The sequence below is a fragment of the Bufo bufo genome, chromosome 1, assembly GCF_905171765.1.
Source record: "Bufo bufo chromosome 1, aBufBuf1.1, whole genome shotgun sequence".
In the NCBI taxonomy this organism is placed as follows: Eukaryota; Metazoa; Chordata; class Amphibia; order Anura; family Bufonidae; genus Bufo; species Bufo bufo.
In genome coordinates, this window is record NC_053389.1 from 813,197,990 (window position 1) to 813,217,838 (window position 19,849).

General features: G+C 53.4%; 2 protein-coding genes across 3 annotated transcripts in view; one reads left to right on the forward strand and one right to left on the reverse strand.

Annotated features, from left to right (window-relative positions):
- MINK1 (misshapen like kinase 1) overlaps window positions 1-17,079 on the reverse strand; it is a 60,398-nt gene extending 43,319 nt beyond the window's left edge. Inside the window, exons 1-2 of one of the 2 annotated variants that reach the window (XM_040415249.1) lie at window positions 16,459-17,079; window positions 787-852 (exon numbers count right to left, since the gene is read on the reverse strand). In XM_040415249.1, the coding sequence (XP_040271183.1) occupies window positions 787-852; window positions 16,459-16,515 (123 nt within the window). In that variant the 5' untranslated portion in view covers window positions 16,516-17,079. The remainder of the gene's footprint in view (window positions 1-786; window positions 853-16,458) is intronic. The other variant, XM_040415250.1, reaches the window with a different exon arrangement.
- On the forward strand, window positions 16,853-18,781 carry LOC120986589. The gene is made up of 3 exons (XM_040415251.1): window positions 16,853-17,256; window positions 18,117-18,177; window positions 18,236-18,781. Exons 1-3 carry the CDS (start codon window positions 16,881-16,883, stop codon window positions 18,597-18,599), a joined length of 801 nt encoding a protein of 266 aa, XP_040271185.1. The 5' UTR covers window positions 16,853-16,880; the 3' UTR covers window positions 18,600-18,781.
- The last annotated feature ends 1,068 nt before the right edge of the window (window positions 18,782-19,849 follow it).

Sequence of the window (19,849 nt, forward strand, 5' to 3'; positions counted from 1 at the left end):
GGAGGCAGGGAGGGGAACGGAGCAGCAATGAAAAAAAGAGGGGACGGGAGCATCAGGCAGCAAGGAGATGGGGGCGACGAAAATCAGGTAGGGAGGGGAGCAGCAGGCACAAGCAGCTCAGGGAGCGGCAGGAGCATTAAAGGGGTTGTCTCACCTCAGCAAATATCATGTACAGAACGGTAATACAAGGCACTTACTAATGTATGTGATTGCTCATATTGCCTTCTTTGCTGGCTTTATTAAATTTTCAACCACATTATAGACTGCTCATTTCCATGGTTACGACCACCCTGCGATCCAGCACTGGTGGCCGTGTTAGCACACTATAGAAATAAGCGCTGGCCCATACGCGCTCCCACAGCTTGTGCCATGATCAGTCTACATTTTCCGGCACTCAGACACTCAGACTCTCAACACTTTTGCAGCTGCATGTAATTAAACATTCAGCACAGCCGCTGAGCTATTCACTGCAATGTATCTGTACAGCGCCACCTGCTGTTTGTTCTTTCCCTTGTTTCTCGTCCACCTGCTGAGGTGGTCGCAGGTGCTTAATCTTCTACTGTCACCAGCTGTATCTTCTGTTCTGTTAGAAGCGGTGACTGTTACAGGGAGAGCTGCGGCACAAGGGACACGCCCTTCCACGGAGGGACACGCCCTGGATCCATGTGAGGTGCAGGGCTGGTTCTAGCTTTGCTCCAGACTCATGTACTACATGATCATGACATAACCCAGTGAGGAGAAGGAAGCAGCAGAAACAGTCAGCATGGAGTCAGAGTCACATCTCACCTTATACACTTGACCGTATGTCCCATTTCCGACCACTTCAACCAGTTCGAAGATCCCTGCAGGGTCCTGGAAAATAGAAGAAAGGGAAACATGAGGAGAGGAAATGTAATGGCGGCAGTGATGTGTGCGCAGCGTGCACAAGAGCTGACAATCCAGCGCGGGTAGGTGTAGTCACTATATATAGCACCTTCAGGCTGTTACTATGCGCTCATGAAAGACGGGATTACACAAGACCTCGGAGCACAGCGGCAATGCAAGAGTATACACGTACGCCAAATACACATGTAATATATATAATATCCTTCCCACCAGCCTAATATACACGGTACCCCAGCCAGGGGGAGGATACGATACGCGATACCCCCTCCCCGGGTGTAATATACACTGTACACCAGCCAGGAGGAGGATACAGGTGTAGTATACATGACACCGCTCCCTAGGTGTAATATAAACTGTACCCCAGCCAGGGGGAGGATACAGGTGTAGTATACATGACACCGCTCCCTAGGTGTAATATAAACTGTACCCCAGCCAGGGGGAGGATACAGGTGTAGTATACATGACACCGCTCCCTAGGTGTAATATAAACTGTACCCCAGCCAGGGGGAGGATACATGTGAAGTATACATGACACCCCCTCCCCCACTGTAATATACACTGTACCCCCAGCCAGGGGGAGGATACAGGTGTAGTATACATGACACCCCCTCCCCCACTGTAATATACACTGTACCCCCAGCCAGGGGGAGGATACAGGTGTAGTATACATGACACCCGCTCCCCCACTGTAATATACACTGTACCCCCAGCCAGGGGGAGGATACATGTGTAGTATACATGACACCCCCTCCCCCACTGTAATATACACTGTACCCCCAGCCAGGGGGAGGATACAGGTGTATTATACATGACACCGCTCCCTAGGTGTAATATAAACTGTACCCCCAGCCAGGGGGAGGATACAGGTGTAGTATACATGACACCCCCTCCCCCGATGTAATATACACTGTACCCCCAGCCAGGAGGAGGATACAGGTGTATTATACATGACACCGCTCCCTAGGTGTAATATAAACTGTACCCCAGCCAGGGGGAGGATACAGGTGAAGTACACATGACACCCCCTCCCCCACTGTAATATACACTGTACCCCCAGCCAGGGGGAGGATACAGGTGTAGTATACATGACACCCCCTCCCCCACTGTAATATACACTGTACCCCCAGCCAGGGGGAGGATACAGGTGTAGTATACATGACACCCCCTCCCCCACTGTAATATACACTGTACCCCCAGCCAGGGGGAGGATACAGGTGTATTATACATGACACCGCTCCCTAGGTGTAATATAAACTGTACCCCCAGCCAGGGGGAGGATACAGGTGTAGTATACATGACACCCCCTCCCCCACTGTAATATACACTGTACCCCAGCCAGGGGGAGGATACAGGTGTAGTATACATGACACCCCCTCCCCCACTGTAATATACACTGTACCCCAGCCAGGGGGAGGATACAGGTGTAGTATACATGACACCGCTCCCTAGGTGTAATATAAACTGTACCCCCAGCCAGGGGGAGGATACAGGTGTAGTATACATGACACCCCTCCCCCACTGTAATATACACTGTACCCAAGCCAGGGGGAGGATACAGGTGAAGTATACATAACACCCCCTCCCCCACTGTAATATACACTGTACCCCCAGCCAGATACAGGTGTAGTATACATGACACCGCTCCCTAGGTGTAATATAAACTGTACCCCAGCAAGGGGGAGGATACAGGTGTAGTATACATGACACCCCCGGTGTAATATACACTGTACCCCAGCCAGGGGGAGGATACAGGTGTAGTATACATGACATCCCCTCCCCCTGTGTAATATACACTGTACCCCAGCCAGGAGGAGGATACTGGTGTAGTATATATGACACCCCCTCCCCCTGTGTAATATACACTGTACCCCAGCCAGGAGGAGGATACAGGTGTAGTATACATGACACCGCTCCCTAGGTCTAATATACACTGTACCCCAGCAAGGGGGAGGATACAGGTGTAGTATACATGACACCCCCTCCCCCAGTGTAACATATACTGTACCCCCAGCCAGGAGGAGGATACAGGTGTAGTATACATGACACCCCCTCCCCCAGTGTAATATATACTGTACCCCAGCCAGGAGGAGGATACTGGTGTAGTATATATGACACCCCCTCCCCCAGTGTAATATATACTGTACCCCAGCCAGGAGGAGGATACTGGTGTAGTATATATGACACCCCCTCCCCAGGTGTAATATATACTGTACCCCCAGTCAGCCGGAGGATACTGGTGTAGTATATATGACATCCCTCTCCCCAGGTGTAATATACACTGTACACCAGCAAGGGGGAGGATACAGGTGTAGTATACATGACACCCCCTCCCCCACTGTAATATACACTGTACCCCAGCCAGGGAGAGGATACAGGTGAAGTATACATAACACCCCCTCCCCCACTGTAATATACACTGTACCCCCAGCCAGATACAGGTGTAGTATTCATGACACCGCTCCCTAGGTGTAATATAAACTGTACCCCCAGCCAGGGGGAGGATACAGGTGTAGTATACATGACATCCCCTCCCCCACTGTAATATACACTGTACCCCCAGCCAGGGGGAGGATACAGGTGAAGTACACATGACACCCCCTCCCCCACTGTAATATACACTGTACCTCCAGCCAGGGGGAGGATACAGGTGAAGTACACATGACACCCCCTCCCCCACTGTAATATACACTGTACACCAGCCAGGGGGAGGATACAGGTGTAGTATACATGACACCCCCTCCCCCGATGTAATATATACTGTACCCCCAGTCAGGGGGAGGATACAGGTGTAGTATACATGACACCCCCTCCCCCAGTGTAATATACACTGTACCCCAGCCAGGGGGAGGATACAGGTCAAGTATACATAACACCCCCTCCCCCACTGTAATATACACTGTACCCCCAGCCAGATACAGGTGTAGTATACATGACACCGCTCCCTAGGTGTAATATAAACTGTACCCCAGCCAGGGGGAGGATACATGTGAAGTACACATGACACCCCCTCCCCCACTGTAATATACACTGTACCCCCAGCCAGGGGGAGCATACAGGTGTAGTATACATGACACCCCCTCCCTCTGTGTAATATGCACTGTACCCCCAGCCAGGGGGAGGATACAGGTGTAGTATACATGACACCCCTCCCCCACTGTAATATACACTGTACCCCCAGCCAGGGGGAGGATACAGGTGTAGTACACATGACACCCCTCCCCCACTGTAATATACACTGTACCCCCAGCCAGGGGGAGGATACAGGTGAAGTATACATGACACCCCCTCCCCCACTGTAATATACACTGTACCCCCAGCCAGGGGGAGGATACAGGTGTAGTACACATGACACCCCTCCCCCACTGTAATATACACTGTACCCCCAGCCAGGGGGAGGATACAGGTGTAGTATACATGACACCCCCTCCCTCTGTGTAATATGCACTGTACCCCCAGCCAGGGGGAGGATACAGGTGTAGTACACATGACACCCCTCCCCCACTGTAATATACACTGTACCCCCAGCCAGGGGGAGGATACAGGTGTAGTATACATGACACCCCTCCCCCACTGTAATATACACTGTACCCCAGCCAGGGGGAGGATACAGGTGTAGTACACATGACACCCCTCCCCCGGTATACACCCTTATACAGATTGTCAGGCACTCGCAGTCAGGCGGACGATCTCCGTAGCTGCTGGCACATTTCCCACACTGCACTGCAGCACACTGCTTTTCTCTCTGCAGTTTTGGAAATATTAACCCCGTCTTGCCTGCAGGAGAACAATGGCAGATTGTTCACATAAATACGAGGAAATCTATAGGGCTGGTTGAGGAGCGGGCGCCGAGCCGTGCCCTCAATACATCCGTCCTGGTAAAAGGCGACTGCCCCGGGGGCCATCCTACAATGATAACCAGGAGATGACTGCACCCTCAAATCTGTTCCTGGGAAAGCTGGGTAACAGCCGACATGAGGATGGATGCGGCCACTCAAACCACTTTAATGTGAAGAACAGTCATGATGAATTACAGTATCTATAAAATGTCCCGGCATGTAGCAGTCCTGCACAGAACAGCTCCTGGCAGAGGGACTGTATACAAAGGATCACACCCCCCACCAGGGGGCGCACAGAATAACCGCACCATAGCAACACCACATGTACCTGGAGAAACAGTGTCCCAAACTCTACAGTCCACATCCCCAGTAGTCACAGCAAGCCCTACACTTCCACCAGGGCCCCACATCCCCAGTAGTCACAGCAAGCCCTACACTTCCAGCAGGGCCCCACATCCCCAGTAGTCACAGCAAGCCCTCCACTTCCACCAGGGCCCCACATCCCCAGTAGTCACAGCAAGCCCTCCACTTCCACCAGGGCCCCACATCCCCAGTAGTCACAGCAAGCCCTCCACTTCCACCAGGGCCCCACATCCCCAGTAGTCACAGCAAGCCCTCCACTTCCAGCTGGCCCCACATCCCCAGTAGTCACAGCAAGCCCTCCACTTCCAGCAGGCCCCACATCCCCAGTAGTCACAGCAAGCCCTCCACTTCCAGCAGGCCCCACATCCCCAGTAGTCACAGCAAGCCCTCCACTTCCAGCTGGCCCCACATCCCCAGTAGTCACAGCAAGCCCTCCACTTCCAGCTGGCCCCACATCCCCAGTAGTCACAGCAAGCCCTCCACTTCCAGCAGGCCCCACATCCCCAGTAGTCACAGCAAGCCCTCCACTTCCAGCAGGCCCCACATCCCCAGTAGTCACAGCAAGCCCTCCACTTCCAGCTGGCCCCACAACCCCAGTAGTCACAGCAAGCCCTCCACTTCCAGCAGGCCTCACATCCCCAGTAGTCACAGCAAGCCCTCCACTTCCAGCAGGCCCCACATCCCCAGTAGTCACAGCAAGCCCTCCACTTCCAGCAGGCCCCACATCCCCAGTAGTCACAGCAAGCCCTCCACTTCCAGCTGGCCCCACATCCCCAGTAGTCACAGCAAGCCCTCCACTTCCAGCTGGCCCCACATCCCCAGTAGTCACAGCAAGCCCTCCACTTCCAGCAGGCCCCACATCCCCAGTAGTCACAGCAAGCCCTCCACTTCCAGCAGGCCCCACATCCCCAGTAGTCACAGCAAGCCCTCCACTTCCAGCTGGCCCCACAACCCCAGTAGTCACAGCAAGCCCTCCACTTCCAGCAGGCCTCACATCCCCAGTAGTCACAGCAAGCCCTCCACTTCCAGCTGGCCCCACAACCCCAGTAGTCACAGCAAGCCCTCCACTTCCAGCAGGCCCCACATCTCCAGTAGTCACAGAAATCCCTCCACTTCCAATAGGCCTTACATCCCCAGTAGTCACAGCAGGCCCTCCACTTCCAATAGGCCTTACATTCCCAGTAGTCACAGCAGGCCCTCCACTTCCAATAGGCCTTACATCCCCAGTAGTCACAGCAAGCCCTCCACTTCCAACAGTCCCTAGATGTCATAGCAAGCCCTCCAATTTCAATAGGCCCAACAACCCTAGTAGTCACAGCAAGCCCTCCACTTCCAAAAGGCCCCAGATATCACAGCAAGCCCTCCAATTTCAATAGGCCTCACTTCCCCAGTAGTCACAGCAAGCCCTCCACTCACAACCGTCCCCACATGCCCAGTAGTCACAGCAAGCCCTCCACTCACAACAGTCCCCACATCCCCAGTAGTCACAGCAAGCCCTCCACTCACAACGATCCCCACATCCCCAGTAGTCACAGCAAGCCCTCCACTCACAACAGTCCCCACATCCCCAGTAGTCACAGCAAGCCCTCCACTCACAACAGTCCCCACATCCCCAGTAGTCACAGCAAGCCCTCCACTCACAACGATCCCCAGTAGTCACAGCAAGCCCTCCACTCACAACGGTCCCCACATCCCCAGTAGTCACAGCAAGCCCTCCACTCACAACGGTCCCCACATCCCAAGTAGTCACAGCAAGCCCTCCACTCACAACGGTCCCCACATCCCCAGTAGTCACAGCAAGCCCTCCACTCACAACAGTCCCCACATCCCCAGTAGTCACAGCAAGCCCTCCACTCACAACGATCCCCACATCCCCAGTAGTCACAGCAAGCCCTCCACTCACAACAGTCCCCACATCCCCAGTAGTCACAGCAAGCCCTCCACTCACAACGATCCCCAGTAGTCACAGCAAGCCCTCCACTCACAACGGTCCCCACATCCCCAGTAGTCACAGCAAGCCCTCCACTCACAACGGTCCCCACATCCCAAGTAGTCACAGCAAGCCCTCCACTCACAACGGTCCCCACATCCCCAGTAGTCACAGCAAGCCCTCCACTCACAACGATCCCCACATCCCCAGTAGTCACAGCAAGCCCTCCACTCACAACAGTCCCCACATCCCCAGTAGTCACAGCAAGCCCTCCACTCACAACGATCCCCAGTAGTCACAGCAAGCCCTCCACTCACAACGGTCCCCACATCCCCAGTAGTCACAGCAAGCCCTCCACTCACAACGGTCCCCACATCCCAAGTAGTCACAGCAAGCCCTCCACTCACAACAGTCCCCACATCCCCAGTAGTCACAGCAAGCCCTCCACTCACAACGATCCCCACATCCCCAGTAGTCACAGCAAGCCCTCCACTCACAACAGTCCCCACATCCCCAGTAGTCACAGCAAGCCCTCCACTCACAACGATCCCCAGTAGTCACAGCAAGCCCTCCACTCACAACGGTCCCCACATCCCCAGTAGTCACAGCAAGCCCTCCACTCACAACGGTCCCCACATCCCAAGTAGTCACAGCAAGCCCTCCACTCACAACGGTCCCCACATCCCCAGTAGTCACAGCAAGCCCTCCACTCACAACGGTCCCCACATCCCCAGTAGTCACAGCAAGCCCTCCACTCACAACAGTCCTCACATCCCCAGTAGTCACAGCAAGCCCTCCACTCACAACAGTCCCCACATCCCTAGTAGTCACAGCAAGCCCTCCACTCACAACGGTCCCCACATCCCCAGTAGTCACTCCACTTCCAGCTGGCCCACATCTCCAGTAGTCACAGAAATCCCTCCACTTCCAACAGTCCCCACATCCCCAGTAGTCACAGCAAGCCCTCCACTTCCAGCAGGCCCCAGATGTCACAGCAAGCCCTCCACTTCCAGCAGGCCCCAGATGTCACAGCAAGCCCTCCACTTCCAGCAGGCCCCAGATGTCACAGCAAGCCCTCCACTTCCAGCAGGCCCCAGATGTCACAGCAAGCCCTCCACTTCCAGCAGGCCCCAGATGTCACAGCAAGCCCTCCAATTTCAATAGGCCTCACTTCACCAGTAGTCAAAGCAAGCCCTCCACTTCCAGCAGTCCCCACATCCCCAGTAGTCACAGCAAGCCCTCCACTTCCAGCAGGGCCCACATCCCCAGTAGTCACAGCAAGCCCTCCACTTCCAGCAGGCCCCACATCCCCAGTAGTCACAGCAAGCCCTCCACTTCCAGCAGTCCCCACATCCCCAGTAGTCACAGCAAGCCCTCCACTTCCAGCAGTCCCCACATCCCCAGTAGTCACAGCAAGCCCTCCACTTCCAGCAGGCCCCACATCCCCAGTAGTCACAGCAAGCCCTCCACTTCCAGCAGGCCCCACATCCCCAGTAGTCACAGCAAGCCCTCCACTTCCAGCTGGCCTCGCATCCCCAGTAGTCACAGCAAGCCCTCCACTTCCAGCAGGCCTCGCATCCCCTAGGACTAAAAGAAGGTCCATAAGTTTTTCAGAAATCTCAGCAGATCCCTCTCTTCCCCAGTAGTCATAGCAGGCCCCATTTCTAAGTGATCACAGAAGAACACTAAGGCTACATGCACACGACATGAAGAACGGACATGTGATGTACATTTTTTAATGGCCATCACAGGTCCGTTTTAAGACCAATGGTAGTCTATGGGGTTATTCACACTGTAGTTTCTTTGACAGTAAAAAACGAACGTAATCAAATATGTTCTATCTTGTCCATTTTTCACTGACAGAGACCGCCCCCATACAATGAAATGGGTCCGTTATTAACGTCCGTTTCTCAGAAAGGCGTCAGTCGTGTGCATGTAGCCTAACACTACCCCCTCCTTACCATGCACTGACAGTAAGCACCCCGCTCCCAGACCTCACCCACTTGCAACTTTTTCCTATAAATTTTTTTAGCCGGAGACTGCAGGCGACCCCGTGTTACCCAGGAGCGCTGTGCGGATGACCCTCGTGTGAGCAGATTATCAGACTTCCTATTGTAACAACCCCTCAGCTCTATTCAGGGCAGGGCACCTGCATCACTTCCAGTCTTCTGTAGATATGTATATACTATGTGCTTTAATTCGGAGTCACTTTCAAGATCTCCGTTTGCGGTCAGTGAATGCACACATTCTTCCTGAACTCCAAAGGTCACAAGCTCCATCCTGGTCTGAAACTTTTTCTGACAGCTGCGGGTTCGTTACAATTGTATCCTCAGAGTAAAAGACTGATCCATTGTAACAAACTATCAGGCAGTATAGATCACAGAGGATTGCCTGTGAAGAAGTATTTGGCGAGGACGTCACGTTCCCCTTCACTGACTGCAAGCAGAGGTCTTGACAATGGCGAGGAATGGAAGTACGCAGTATACCTTTATCTACATGAGGCCGGATGCGATATGCCAGGGTGGGCACCACGTGTGTCACCCGCTTCGAGGTCATAGCGCCTCCGGGTAGAATTACACCCGCTGCCAGTTCTGGTTTATAAGAGGGAACAAATATTTATCTGTGGAGGATGAGGAGGAGAAGACGGGCGGCTATCCCCCACACCAGCCTCTCCAGTCTTAAAGGGCCAGCAGCCCTAAAGTGGTGAGCTAACTACAGGAGTTATGATCGCAGCGGGCAGGGATTGTTTTCTGACAGATACCAGGGAACAATCGCATGCATTCCCCTGCTGCAGGATTACTGTCCCTTTAAATCAGCCTTCCTACATCCAGGCCACGGAATGACCCCCATAATTACTGCACTCTTGTGTATTATGGTTATTGCGGCGAGATAATGACGGCGGGGAGGCTGGGAATAGTCCTGAGATCAGCAGCGGCGTCTGGTGTCACACTCAGTCACACCCCACCTGCGGGACAACCGCTGCCATCAAAACAAAGGGAGAGCCAAGGGTCCCTGACTGGGCGCTGTGGTTCCGGGTCACCGCCGGTCACCACTGCAGGCAGCTCCCTGACATTGAGAAGACGGACTGCGGAGATGAGTGACCGTCTCATAACAAGCATTCATCCAGGGTTCAGCTGACCGCCTAGTGTGAGCTAGGGTCATTATACTCCAGTCACATCCCAAGCTGCAGTCACAATTCAGCCACCTGCAACCTGGGAAAGGTCAGCTCTGTGCTGGCACCATACCACGCGCCGCTCAGCTCATGTACTGATCTTTATACTCCAGTCACATCCCAAGCTGCAGTCACAATTCAGCCACCTGCAACCTGGGAAAGGTCAGCTCTGTGCTGGCACCATACCACGCACCGCTCATGTACTGATCTTTATACTCCAGTCACATCCCAAGCTGCAGTCACAATTCAGCCACCTGCAACCTGGGAAAGGTCAGCTCTGTGCTGGGCACCATACCACGCACCGCTCAGCTCATGTACTGATCTTTATACTCCAGTCACATCCCAAGCTGCAGTCACAATTCAGCCACCTGCAACCTGGGAAAGGTCAGCTCTGTGCTGGGCACCATACCACGCACCGCTCATGTACTGATCTTTATACTCCAGTCACATCCCAAGCTGCAGTCACAATTCAGCCACCTGCAACCTGGGAAAGGTCAGCTCTGTGCTGGGCACCATACCACGCACCGCTCAGCTCATGTACTGATCTTTATACTCCAGTCACATCCCAGCCACCTGGGAAAGGTCAGCCCCGTCCTGGCACTGAACCCCCTGAATGTATTGATATTTATACTCCAGTCACATCCCAAGCTGCAGTCACAATTCAGCCACCTGCAACCTGGGAAAGGTCAGCTCTGTGCTGGCACCATACCACGCACCGCTCATGTACTGATCTTTATACTCCAGTCACATCCCAAGCTGCAGTCACAATTCAGCCACCTGCAACCTGGGAAAGGTCAGCTCTGTGCTGGGCACCATACCACGCACCGCTCAGCTCATGTACTGATCTTTATACTCCAGTCACATCCCAAGCTGCAGTCACAATTCAGCCACCTGCAACCTGGGAAAGGTCAGCTCTGTGCTGGCACCATACCACGCGCCGCTCAGCTCATGTACTGATCTTTATACTCCAGTCACATCCCAAGCTGCAGTCACAATTCAGCCACCTGCAACCTGGGAAAGGTCAGCTCTGTGCTGGCACCATACCACGCGCCGCTCAGCTCATGTACTGATCTTTGTACTCCAGTCACATCCCAGCCACCTGGGAAAGGTCAGCCCCGTCCTGGCACTGAACCCCCTGAATGTATTGATCTTTATACTCCAGTCACATCCCAAGCTGCAGTCACAATTCAGCCAATGGGGAAAGGTCAGCCCCGTACTGGCACCATACTCGCTGAACAAATTGATCTTTATACTCCAGTCACCTCTAGAGCTGCACACAACTCAGCCAGCTGCCATAACCCTCACTGAATGTACTGCTCCTTATACTCCAGTCACCTCTAGAGCTGCACACAACTCAGACAGCTGCCATAACCCTCACTGAATGTACCGCCCCTTATACTCCAGTCACCTCTAGAGCTGCATTAACTGAGCTGACAGACAGACACAGCCCAGAAAGGCTCATGTGCTGCAGCCTGGGAGTTTTGTGTCAGCTGCAGATGTGACTAGAGCATTAGACCTGATGTAAACCTGAGTCAGCTACGGTCAGGACAGGAAGGAAGACGGCCCCGGGACCGCACCGCCACACACCAGACGTGCTCCCTTAAAGGGCCGGTGTCCTGTCTGGAAATAAAACCGAACTCTTGTGCCGCGAGAAGCTGTTCCGCTTTTTAATATACTTTGTGTTAACCCCTGCTACTTGCTGTCAGTGAATGGAAACGCTCCTGGCAAATACACTGCTGTGAGGGCAGGACGAGGCTGCCGGATGTGGATAGGAATTTCATGCACTGTGATCTTCAAGATCTCCGTTAGCTGTCAATGAATTGAAGCATTCCCGTTCACGTACACAGCCCGAGACCCTTCCACACAGCTCTGCTCACAGCTGAGGGTGTGTTACAATGTATCTGAAGAGACATTAGCACAAGTACCAGACCTCTTACCCACACTGACACACAGTAACAAACCCTCAGCTGTGTGTAATGCTTTCACTGCACATCCCTTTCAATAACTCTGCTTGCTGCCAGCAAAACAGAAAATAGTTTATGCCCCTCCTTGACCTAGTCCTGCTCACACAGCTGGGGGTTTGTTGCCATGTACCAGTACAGATCAGTACAGGGCAGCAGCGCTAATCTCTCTCCTGCCCCGACACGCTGAAACGGACCTTCCACTGTGCGGTCTCCATCCCACACTGACATACTGGGTCACAGCTGAAGTCGTGGGCGACGAAATTAGATTGTCAGCTCATCAGGTGAGGATATGAGAAGGTAGGGGGGGGGGGGGCCATGTAATAACACTGCACACCCCCCACCCACATCTGACATCCAAACCACGGATACAGAACTTTCCCGATTGCTTCCTTTTAACAACATGGTCGCCATGACAACCAGCGCAACACTGCGTCACCGCCTGCTCTGGTCACTATGGCAACTGGGACCATCGATTATCATGTAATTTCCTCGCTTTTAATAAATATTGGCATCAAACGATGAGAGTTGTTGTGCTGCGGCTGAGAATGAGAGGGGGCGTTACCCAAATGTGGGGGGAGGCACCGCCCACTCCTGTCCATATACGGTCACCTCAGGTCCTAATAGACTGCTCCCCATTTTCAAGATCTCCGCTTGCTGTCAGCGGACTGGAAGATACCTAATGCTTCTGACAACAGGGGATTCGTTACAATGTATGCACTCTGCACTCACCCCTCGCCTGTCCTGATAGTTTGTTACAATGTATCAGTCTTGCATGGAGACTGGATACAATTGTAGCGAGACCTCAGCTGTGAGGTCACCAGCCTGCCAGGATCGGCTGCCCACAGTGCAGGCATAGCTAATCGATCCTGCACGTAAGGCTGCACTGACTGCTAGGAGCGGACCCCCGGGAGCCAGGAATGAGTGGCAGGATGTAGGTCACAGAGACTAACAATGGGCAGGAGAGGAGACCTCCGCCCCAGGCACATGGAGGCTGCGAGATTATATTACCTATCCCTGCTGTAATGGGAGCCATAACAAGGTGGAGAGCTGCAGTGTAAAGCATGGGGGCTGAGAGAGAAATGAGACGGAAAGGATAAGTGCTGCAGTGTAAAGCATAGGAAAGCCACAGCAGGGGACATAGAGAGAAATGAGAAGGAATGGAAAAGTGCTGCAGTGTAAAGCATAGGAAAGCCACAGCAGGGGAATGAGAAGGAATGGATAAGTGCTGCAGTGTAAAGCATAGGAAAGCCACAGCAGGGGAATGAGAGAAATGAGAAGGAATGGATAAGTGCTGCAGTGTAAAGCATAGGAAAGCCACAGCAGGGGACAGAGAGAGAAATGAGAAGGAATGGATAAGTGCTGCAGTGTAAAGCATAGGAAAGCCACAGCAGGGGAATGAGAAGGAATGGATAAGTGCTGCAGTGTAAAGCATAGGAAAGCCACAGCAGGGGACAGAGAGAGAAATGAGAAGGAATGGATAAGTGCTGCAGTGTAAAGCATAGGAACGCCACAGCAGGGGACAGAGAGAGAAATGAGAAGGAATGGATAAGTGCTGCAGTGTAAAGCATAGGAACGCCACAGCAGGGGACAGAGAGAGAAATGAGAAGGAATGGATAAGTGCTGCAGTGTAAAGCATAGGAAAGCCACAGCAGGGGACAGAGAGAGAAATGAGAAGGAATGGATAAGTGCTGCAGTGTAAAGCATAGGAAAGCCACAGCAGGGGACAGAGAGAGAAATGAGAAGGAATGGATAAGTGCTGCAGTGTAAAGCATAGGAAAGTCACAGCAGGGGACAGAGAGAGAGAGAGAGAGAGATGTGAAAAAAAAAGGTGCATTTCAGACGACCATAGGAACCAACAGATAATGCAGATGAGCTGGAGTCACCGAGGAAAGAGCGGCACGGGCCCGGGCCGAGAGGGTCCGACTACAGATCACCCGTCCTGTACTGAAGAGTCTGTCCGGTTCAGGGTTTGTCCATTTTTGGGACGTTATTCGATTGGCTACTGCAGCGCCCGGACAAGGAGCCCCGCAGCAGCAGCTCCCCGATGGAAGCAGAGACTAAACCCTCCGTCTGAGGTCTCCGCTTCTGCTCCATCAAAGAAAGTCCAGGATCGGTGAAGACCATATACAACTGTACCAAACCCTCAGCTGATACAAGAATTAAGTCTGGACAACCACTCATTGACCCCAAGCAGAGATCTTGAGAATGTAGAGGAAACCTCCTTACACCATAGCTGACCTTTACCCCCCAGGTCACAGGTCAGGAGTAAGCGCTGCTCCAGCCTGTAGGTCCCCGGGCACACCGCTATCATCACATACCGTAGGTGACAACCGAAAACATACCGCCATCTCCACACAACACCGCCATGACCAAGCCGACCCCCGACTCAGACACAGGGACAAGTAAGGGAGGGGTGACTGACACCAAATGCACCAGTGTATCTAATCCTATCACTTCTGGGTCTGCTCCCGTATAGAGCGTCAGCTCCTGGGTCTGCTCCCGTATAGAGCGTCAGCTCCTGGGTCTGCTCCCGTATAGAGCGTCAGCTCCTGGGTCTGCTCCCGTATAGAGCGTCTGCTCCTGTCTTCTACCGTATAGAGCGTCAGCTCCTGTCTCCTACCGTATAGAGTGTCAGCTCCTAAGTCTGCTCCTGTATAGAGTGTCAGCTCCTAAGTCTGCTCCTGTATAGAGTGTCAGCTCCTAAGTCTGCTCCTGTATAGAGTGTCAGCTCCTAAGTCTGCTCCTGTATAGAGTGTCAGCTCCTAAGTCTGCTCCTGTATAGAGTGTCAGCTCCTAAGTCTGCTCCTGTATAGAGTGTCAGCTCCTAAGTCTGCTCCTGTATAGAGTGTCAGCTCCTAAGTCTGCTCCTGTATAGAGTGTCAGCTCCTAAGTCTGCTCCTGTATAGAGTGTCAGCTCCTAAGTCTGCTCCTGTATAGAGTGTCAGCTCCTAAGTCTGCTCCTGTATAGAGTGTCAGCTCCTAAGTCTGCTCCTGTATAGAGTGTCAGCTCCTAAGTCTGCTCCTGTATAGAGTGTCAGCTCCTAAGTCTGCTCCTGTATAGAGTGTCAGCTCCTAAGTCTGCTCCTGTATAGAGTGTCAGCTCCTAAGTCTGCTCCTGTATAGAGTGTCAGCTCCTAAGTCTGCTCCTGTATAGAGTGTCAGCTCCTAAGTCTGCTCCTGTATAGAGTGTCAGCTCCTAAGTCTGCTCCTGTATAGAGTGTCAGCTCCTAAGTCTGCTCCTGTATAGAGTGTCAGCTCCTAAGTATGCTCCTGTATAGAGTGTCAGCTCCTAAGTCTGCCCTCTCCTGTATAGAGTGTCAGCTCCTAAGTCTGCTCCTGTATAGAGTGTCAGCTCCTAAGTCTGCTCCTGTATAAAGTGTCAGCTCCTAAGTATGCTCCTGTATAGAGTGTCAGCTCCTAAGTCTGCTCCCGTCTCCTCCTGTATAGAGCGTCAGCTCCTAGGTCTGCTCCCGTCTCCTCCTGTATAGAGTGTCAGCTCCTAAGTCTGCTCCTGTATAAAGTGTCAGCTCCTTAGTCTGCTCCTGTATAGAGTGTCAGCTCCTAAGTCTGCTCCTGTATAGAGTGTCAGCTCCTAAGTCTGCTCCTGTATAAAGTGTCAGCTCCTAGGCCTGCTCCTGTATAGAGTGTCTGCTCCTAGGCCTGCTCCTGTATAGAGTGTCAGCTCCTAGGCCTGCTCCTGTATATAGAGTGTCAGCTCCTAGGCCTGCTCCTGTATATAGAGTGTCAGCTCCTAGGCCTGCTCCTGTATAGAGTGTCAGCTCCTAGGCCTGCTCCTGTATAGAGTGTCAGCTCCTAGGCCTGCTCCTGTATAGAGTGTCAGCTCCTAAGTCTGCTCCTGTATAGAGTGTCAGCTCCTGGGTCTGCTCCCGTCTCCTCCTGTATAGAGTGTCAGCTCCTAGGTCTGCTCCCGTATAGAGCGTCAGCTCCTAGGTCTGCTCCCGTCTCCTCCTGTATGGAGTGTCAGCTCCTAGGCCTGCTCCTGTATATAGAGTGTCAGCTCCTAGGCCTGCTCCTGTATAGAGTGTCAGCTCCTAGGTCTGCTCCTGTATAGAGTGTCAGCTCCTAGGTCTGCTCCCGTCTCCTCCTGTATAGAGTGTCAGCTCCTAAGTCTGCTCCCGTCTCCTCCTGTATAGAGTGTCAGCTCCTAAGTCTGCTCCCGTCTCCTCCTGTATAGAGTGTCAGCTCCTAAGTCTGCTCCCGTCTCCTCCTGTATAGAGAGTGTCAGCTCCTAGGCCAAGCCCAGGCATTACAGCATACACCCCCCTCCCTATAAGCCCCGGCTCTCACCCTCAGTGCAGAGAGGTCGATGTCATCCAGGCTCCGGGCTGGAGGGTCGGTTGCCATGTTTTCACGTTGAGTGCGTCGGATGACAACACAATGTGCGCTGCTCGGGGGGGGGGGGTGTGTCACATGGACTGTCCTCGACGACACACACAACTCAGCACCGCGCTGCAGCGCTCACATCCCTGACAGCACGCAGGAACCAACACACACACGATGCAACCGCGTCCGGCGGATCACACGCACCAGCTGCAGTGAGTCACATGACACCCACACTGCAAACACAACGACACAACGTGAGGGCCGCGACGCCCCCGCACTACACCCACACGAGACGGGCCCCCCGAGCAGCACCACACTGCAGAGGACAGGGTCTCCAAGGTCCCAGATAATCCCACCCTTCAAGGATTAGGACAGGCTAAGGGTCCATGCAAGGAGCCGGGTGGTCTTCAAGACTGAAGAAGCAGCCAACGAGGAGGGGCTCCAGGTGTCCCTATAGACAGTCACAGGTCTATGGACCCCGAGACAGCCTCTCGAGGGGGTCTGTCGTGCCTCTGATTGAGGGGGCTTGCAGCACTTGTGACAGCCGCTCCAGAGGTCTCAATAGACAGTTCTGGGTTCAGAGTGCCCGTGACAGCCGCTCCAGAGGTCTCAATAGACAGTTCTGGGTTCAGAGTGCCCGTGACAGCCGCTCCAGGGCTCCTTATAGACAGTTCTGGGTTCAGAGTGCCCGTGACAGCCGCTCCAGGGCTCCTTATAGACAGTTCTGGGTTCAGAGTGCCCGTGACAGCCGCTCCAGGGCTCCTTATAGACAGTTCTGGTTTCAGAGTGCCCGTGACAGCCGCTCCAGAGGTCTCAATAGACAGATTGGGCTTCAAGTTTTTGTGACAGCCGCTCCAGAGGTTACTTTAGACAGGTGAGGGTTTACACAGCCGCTTCAGGGCTCCCTATAGACAGTTCACAGTGCCCGTGACAGCCGCTCCAGGGCTCCCTATAGACAGTTCACAGTGCCCGTGACAGCCGCTCTAGGGCTCCCTATAGACAGTTCACAGTGCCCGTGACAGACGCTCCAGGGCTCCCTATAGACAGTTCAGAGTGCCCGTGACAGCCGCTCCAGGGCTCCCTATAGACAGTTCACAGTGCCCGTGACAGCCGCTCTAGGGCTCCCTATAGACAGTTCACAGTGCCCGTGACAGACGCTCCAGGGCTCCCTATAGACAGTTCAGAGTGCCCGTGACAGCCGCTCCAGGGCTCCCTATAGACAGTTCAGAGTGCCCGTGACAGCCGCTCCAGGGCTCCCTATAGACAGTTCAGAGTGCTCGTGACAGCCGCTCCAGGGCTCCCTATAGACAGTTCAGAGTGCCCGTGACAGCCGCTCCAGGGCTCCCTATAGACAGTTCAGAGTGCCCGTGACAGCCGCTCCAGGGCTCCCTATAGACAGTTCAGAGTGCCCGTGACAGCCGCTCCAGGGCTCCCTATAGACAGTTCAGAGTGCTCGTGACAGCCGCTCCAGGGGTCCCTATAGACAGTTCTGGGTTCAGAGTGCCCGTGACAGCCGCTCAAGGGCTCCCTATAGACAGTTCAGAGTGCCCGTGACAGCCGCTCCAGGGGTCCTTATAGACAGTTCTGGGTTCAGAGTGCTCGTGACAGCCGCTCAAGGGCTCCCTATAGACAGTTCTGGGTTCAGAGTGCTCGTGACAGCCGCTCCAGGGCTCCTTATAGACAGTTCTGGGTTCAGAGTGCTCGTGACAGCTCCTCCAGAGCTCCTTATAGACAGTTCTGGGTTCAGAGTGCCCGTGACAGCCGCTCCAGGGCTCCTTATAGACAGTTCTGGGTTCAGAGTGCCCGTGACAGCCGCTCCAGGGCTCCTTATAGACAGTTCTGGGTTCAGAGTGCCCGTGACAGCCGCTCCAGGGCTCCTTATAGACAGTTCTGGGTTCAGAGTGCCCGTGACAGCTCCTCCAGGGCTCCTTATAGACAGTTCTGGGTTCAGAGTGCTCGTGACAGCTCCTCCAGAGCTCCTTATAGACAGTTCTGGGTTCAGAGTGCCCGTGACAGCCGCTCCAGGGCTCCTTATAGACAGTTCTGGGTTCAGAGTGCCCGTGACAGCCGCTCCAGGGCTCCCAATAGACAGCAGGGGAGATTAGTCCTCGTGCCAGCCGCTTTAGCGCGACGTACAGACGGCTGTTTCCGTCAGGACCCCTCTTCAGAGCTGCTAGGCCCCCTGCCCGTCTATCTCCGCCGCGCCCGTCCTCCCCACTCCCGGTACTTCCGGCTCCCAGTCCTCCGTTTTCTGTCGCTGAGGCCGCACCTGGAGAATGGCGCTCCGGACTCCGCCCACCAGCCGTCTCATTGGGAGAGAAAGGCGCGGAGAGGCGTGGCTACAGCAAGAAACATCACGTGACGAACAACCGCAGCGGCAACATAGGCAGCACCTGAGATGGGTGGGGCGTAAGTGGGAGGAGGAGCTTGATGCGGATTTAGGGGGCGGAGTTAAGACGTCACCAAACGGATAATCTGGGGGAAGGACGGATCCTGAGACGTACAACGTTAGGGGCGTGGCTAAAGGCGTCTAAAGGTAGAAGAGCCGCCATATTAGATAAGGGCAAGTGCTCCCAAAATAAAAAAATATATAAATTAGTGTTAATTCTAACTAAAAACAATCATAAAACATCATAAAAACAATTACAGTGTATTAGTACAGTATCCTGTGTGATACTGCCTGCTGAGCCGTGTATCTAATCCTATCCTGTGTGATACAGTCTGCTGAGCCGTGTATCTAATCCTATCCTGTGTGATACTGTCTGCTGAGATGTGTATCTAATCCTATCCTGTGTGATACTGTCTGCTGAGCTGTGTATCTAATCCTATCCTGTGTGATACTGTCTGCTGAGCTGTGTATCTAATCCTATCATGTGTGATACTGTCTGCTGAGCTGTGTATCTAATCCTATCCTGTGTGATACTGTCTGCTGCGCTGTGTATCTAATCCTCTCCTGTGTGATACTGTCTGCTGAGCTGTGTATCTAATCCTATCCTGTGTGATACTGTCTGCTGAGCCGTGTATCTAATCCTCTCATGTGTGATACAGTCTGCTGAGCTGTGTATCTAATCCTATCCTGTGTGATACAGTCTGCTGAGCTGTGTATCTAATCCTATCATGTGTGATACTGTCTGCTGAGCTGTGTATCTAATCCTCTCCTGTGTGATACTGTCTGCTGAGCTGTGTATCTAATCCTCTCATGTGTGATACAGTCTGCTGAGCCGTGTATCTAATCCTATCCTGTGTGATACTGTCTGCTGAGCTGTGTATCTAATCCTATCCTGTGTGATACTGTCTGCGGAGCTGTGTATCTAATCCTATCCTGTGTGGTACTGTCTGCTGAGCTGTGTATCTA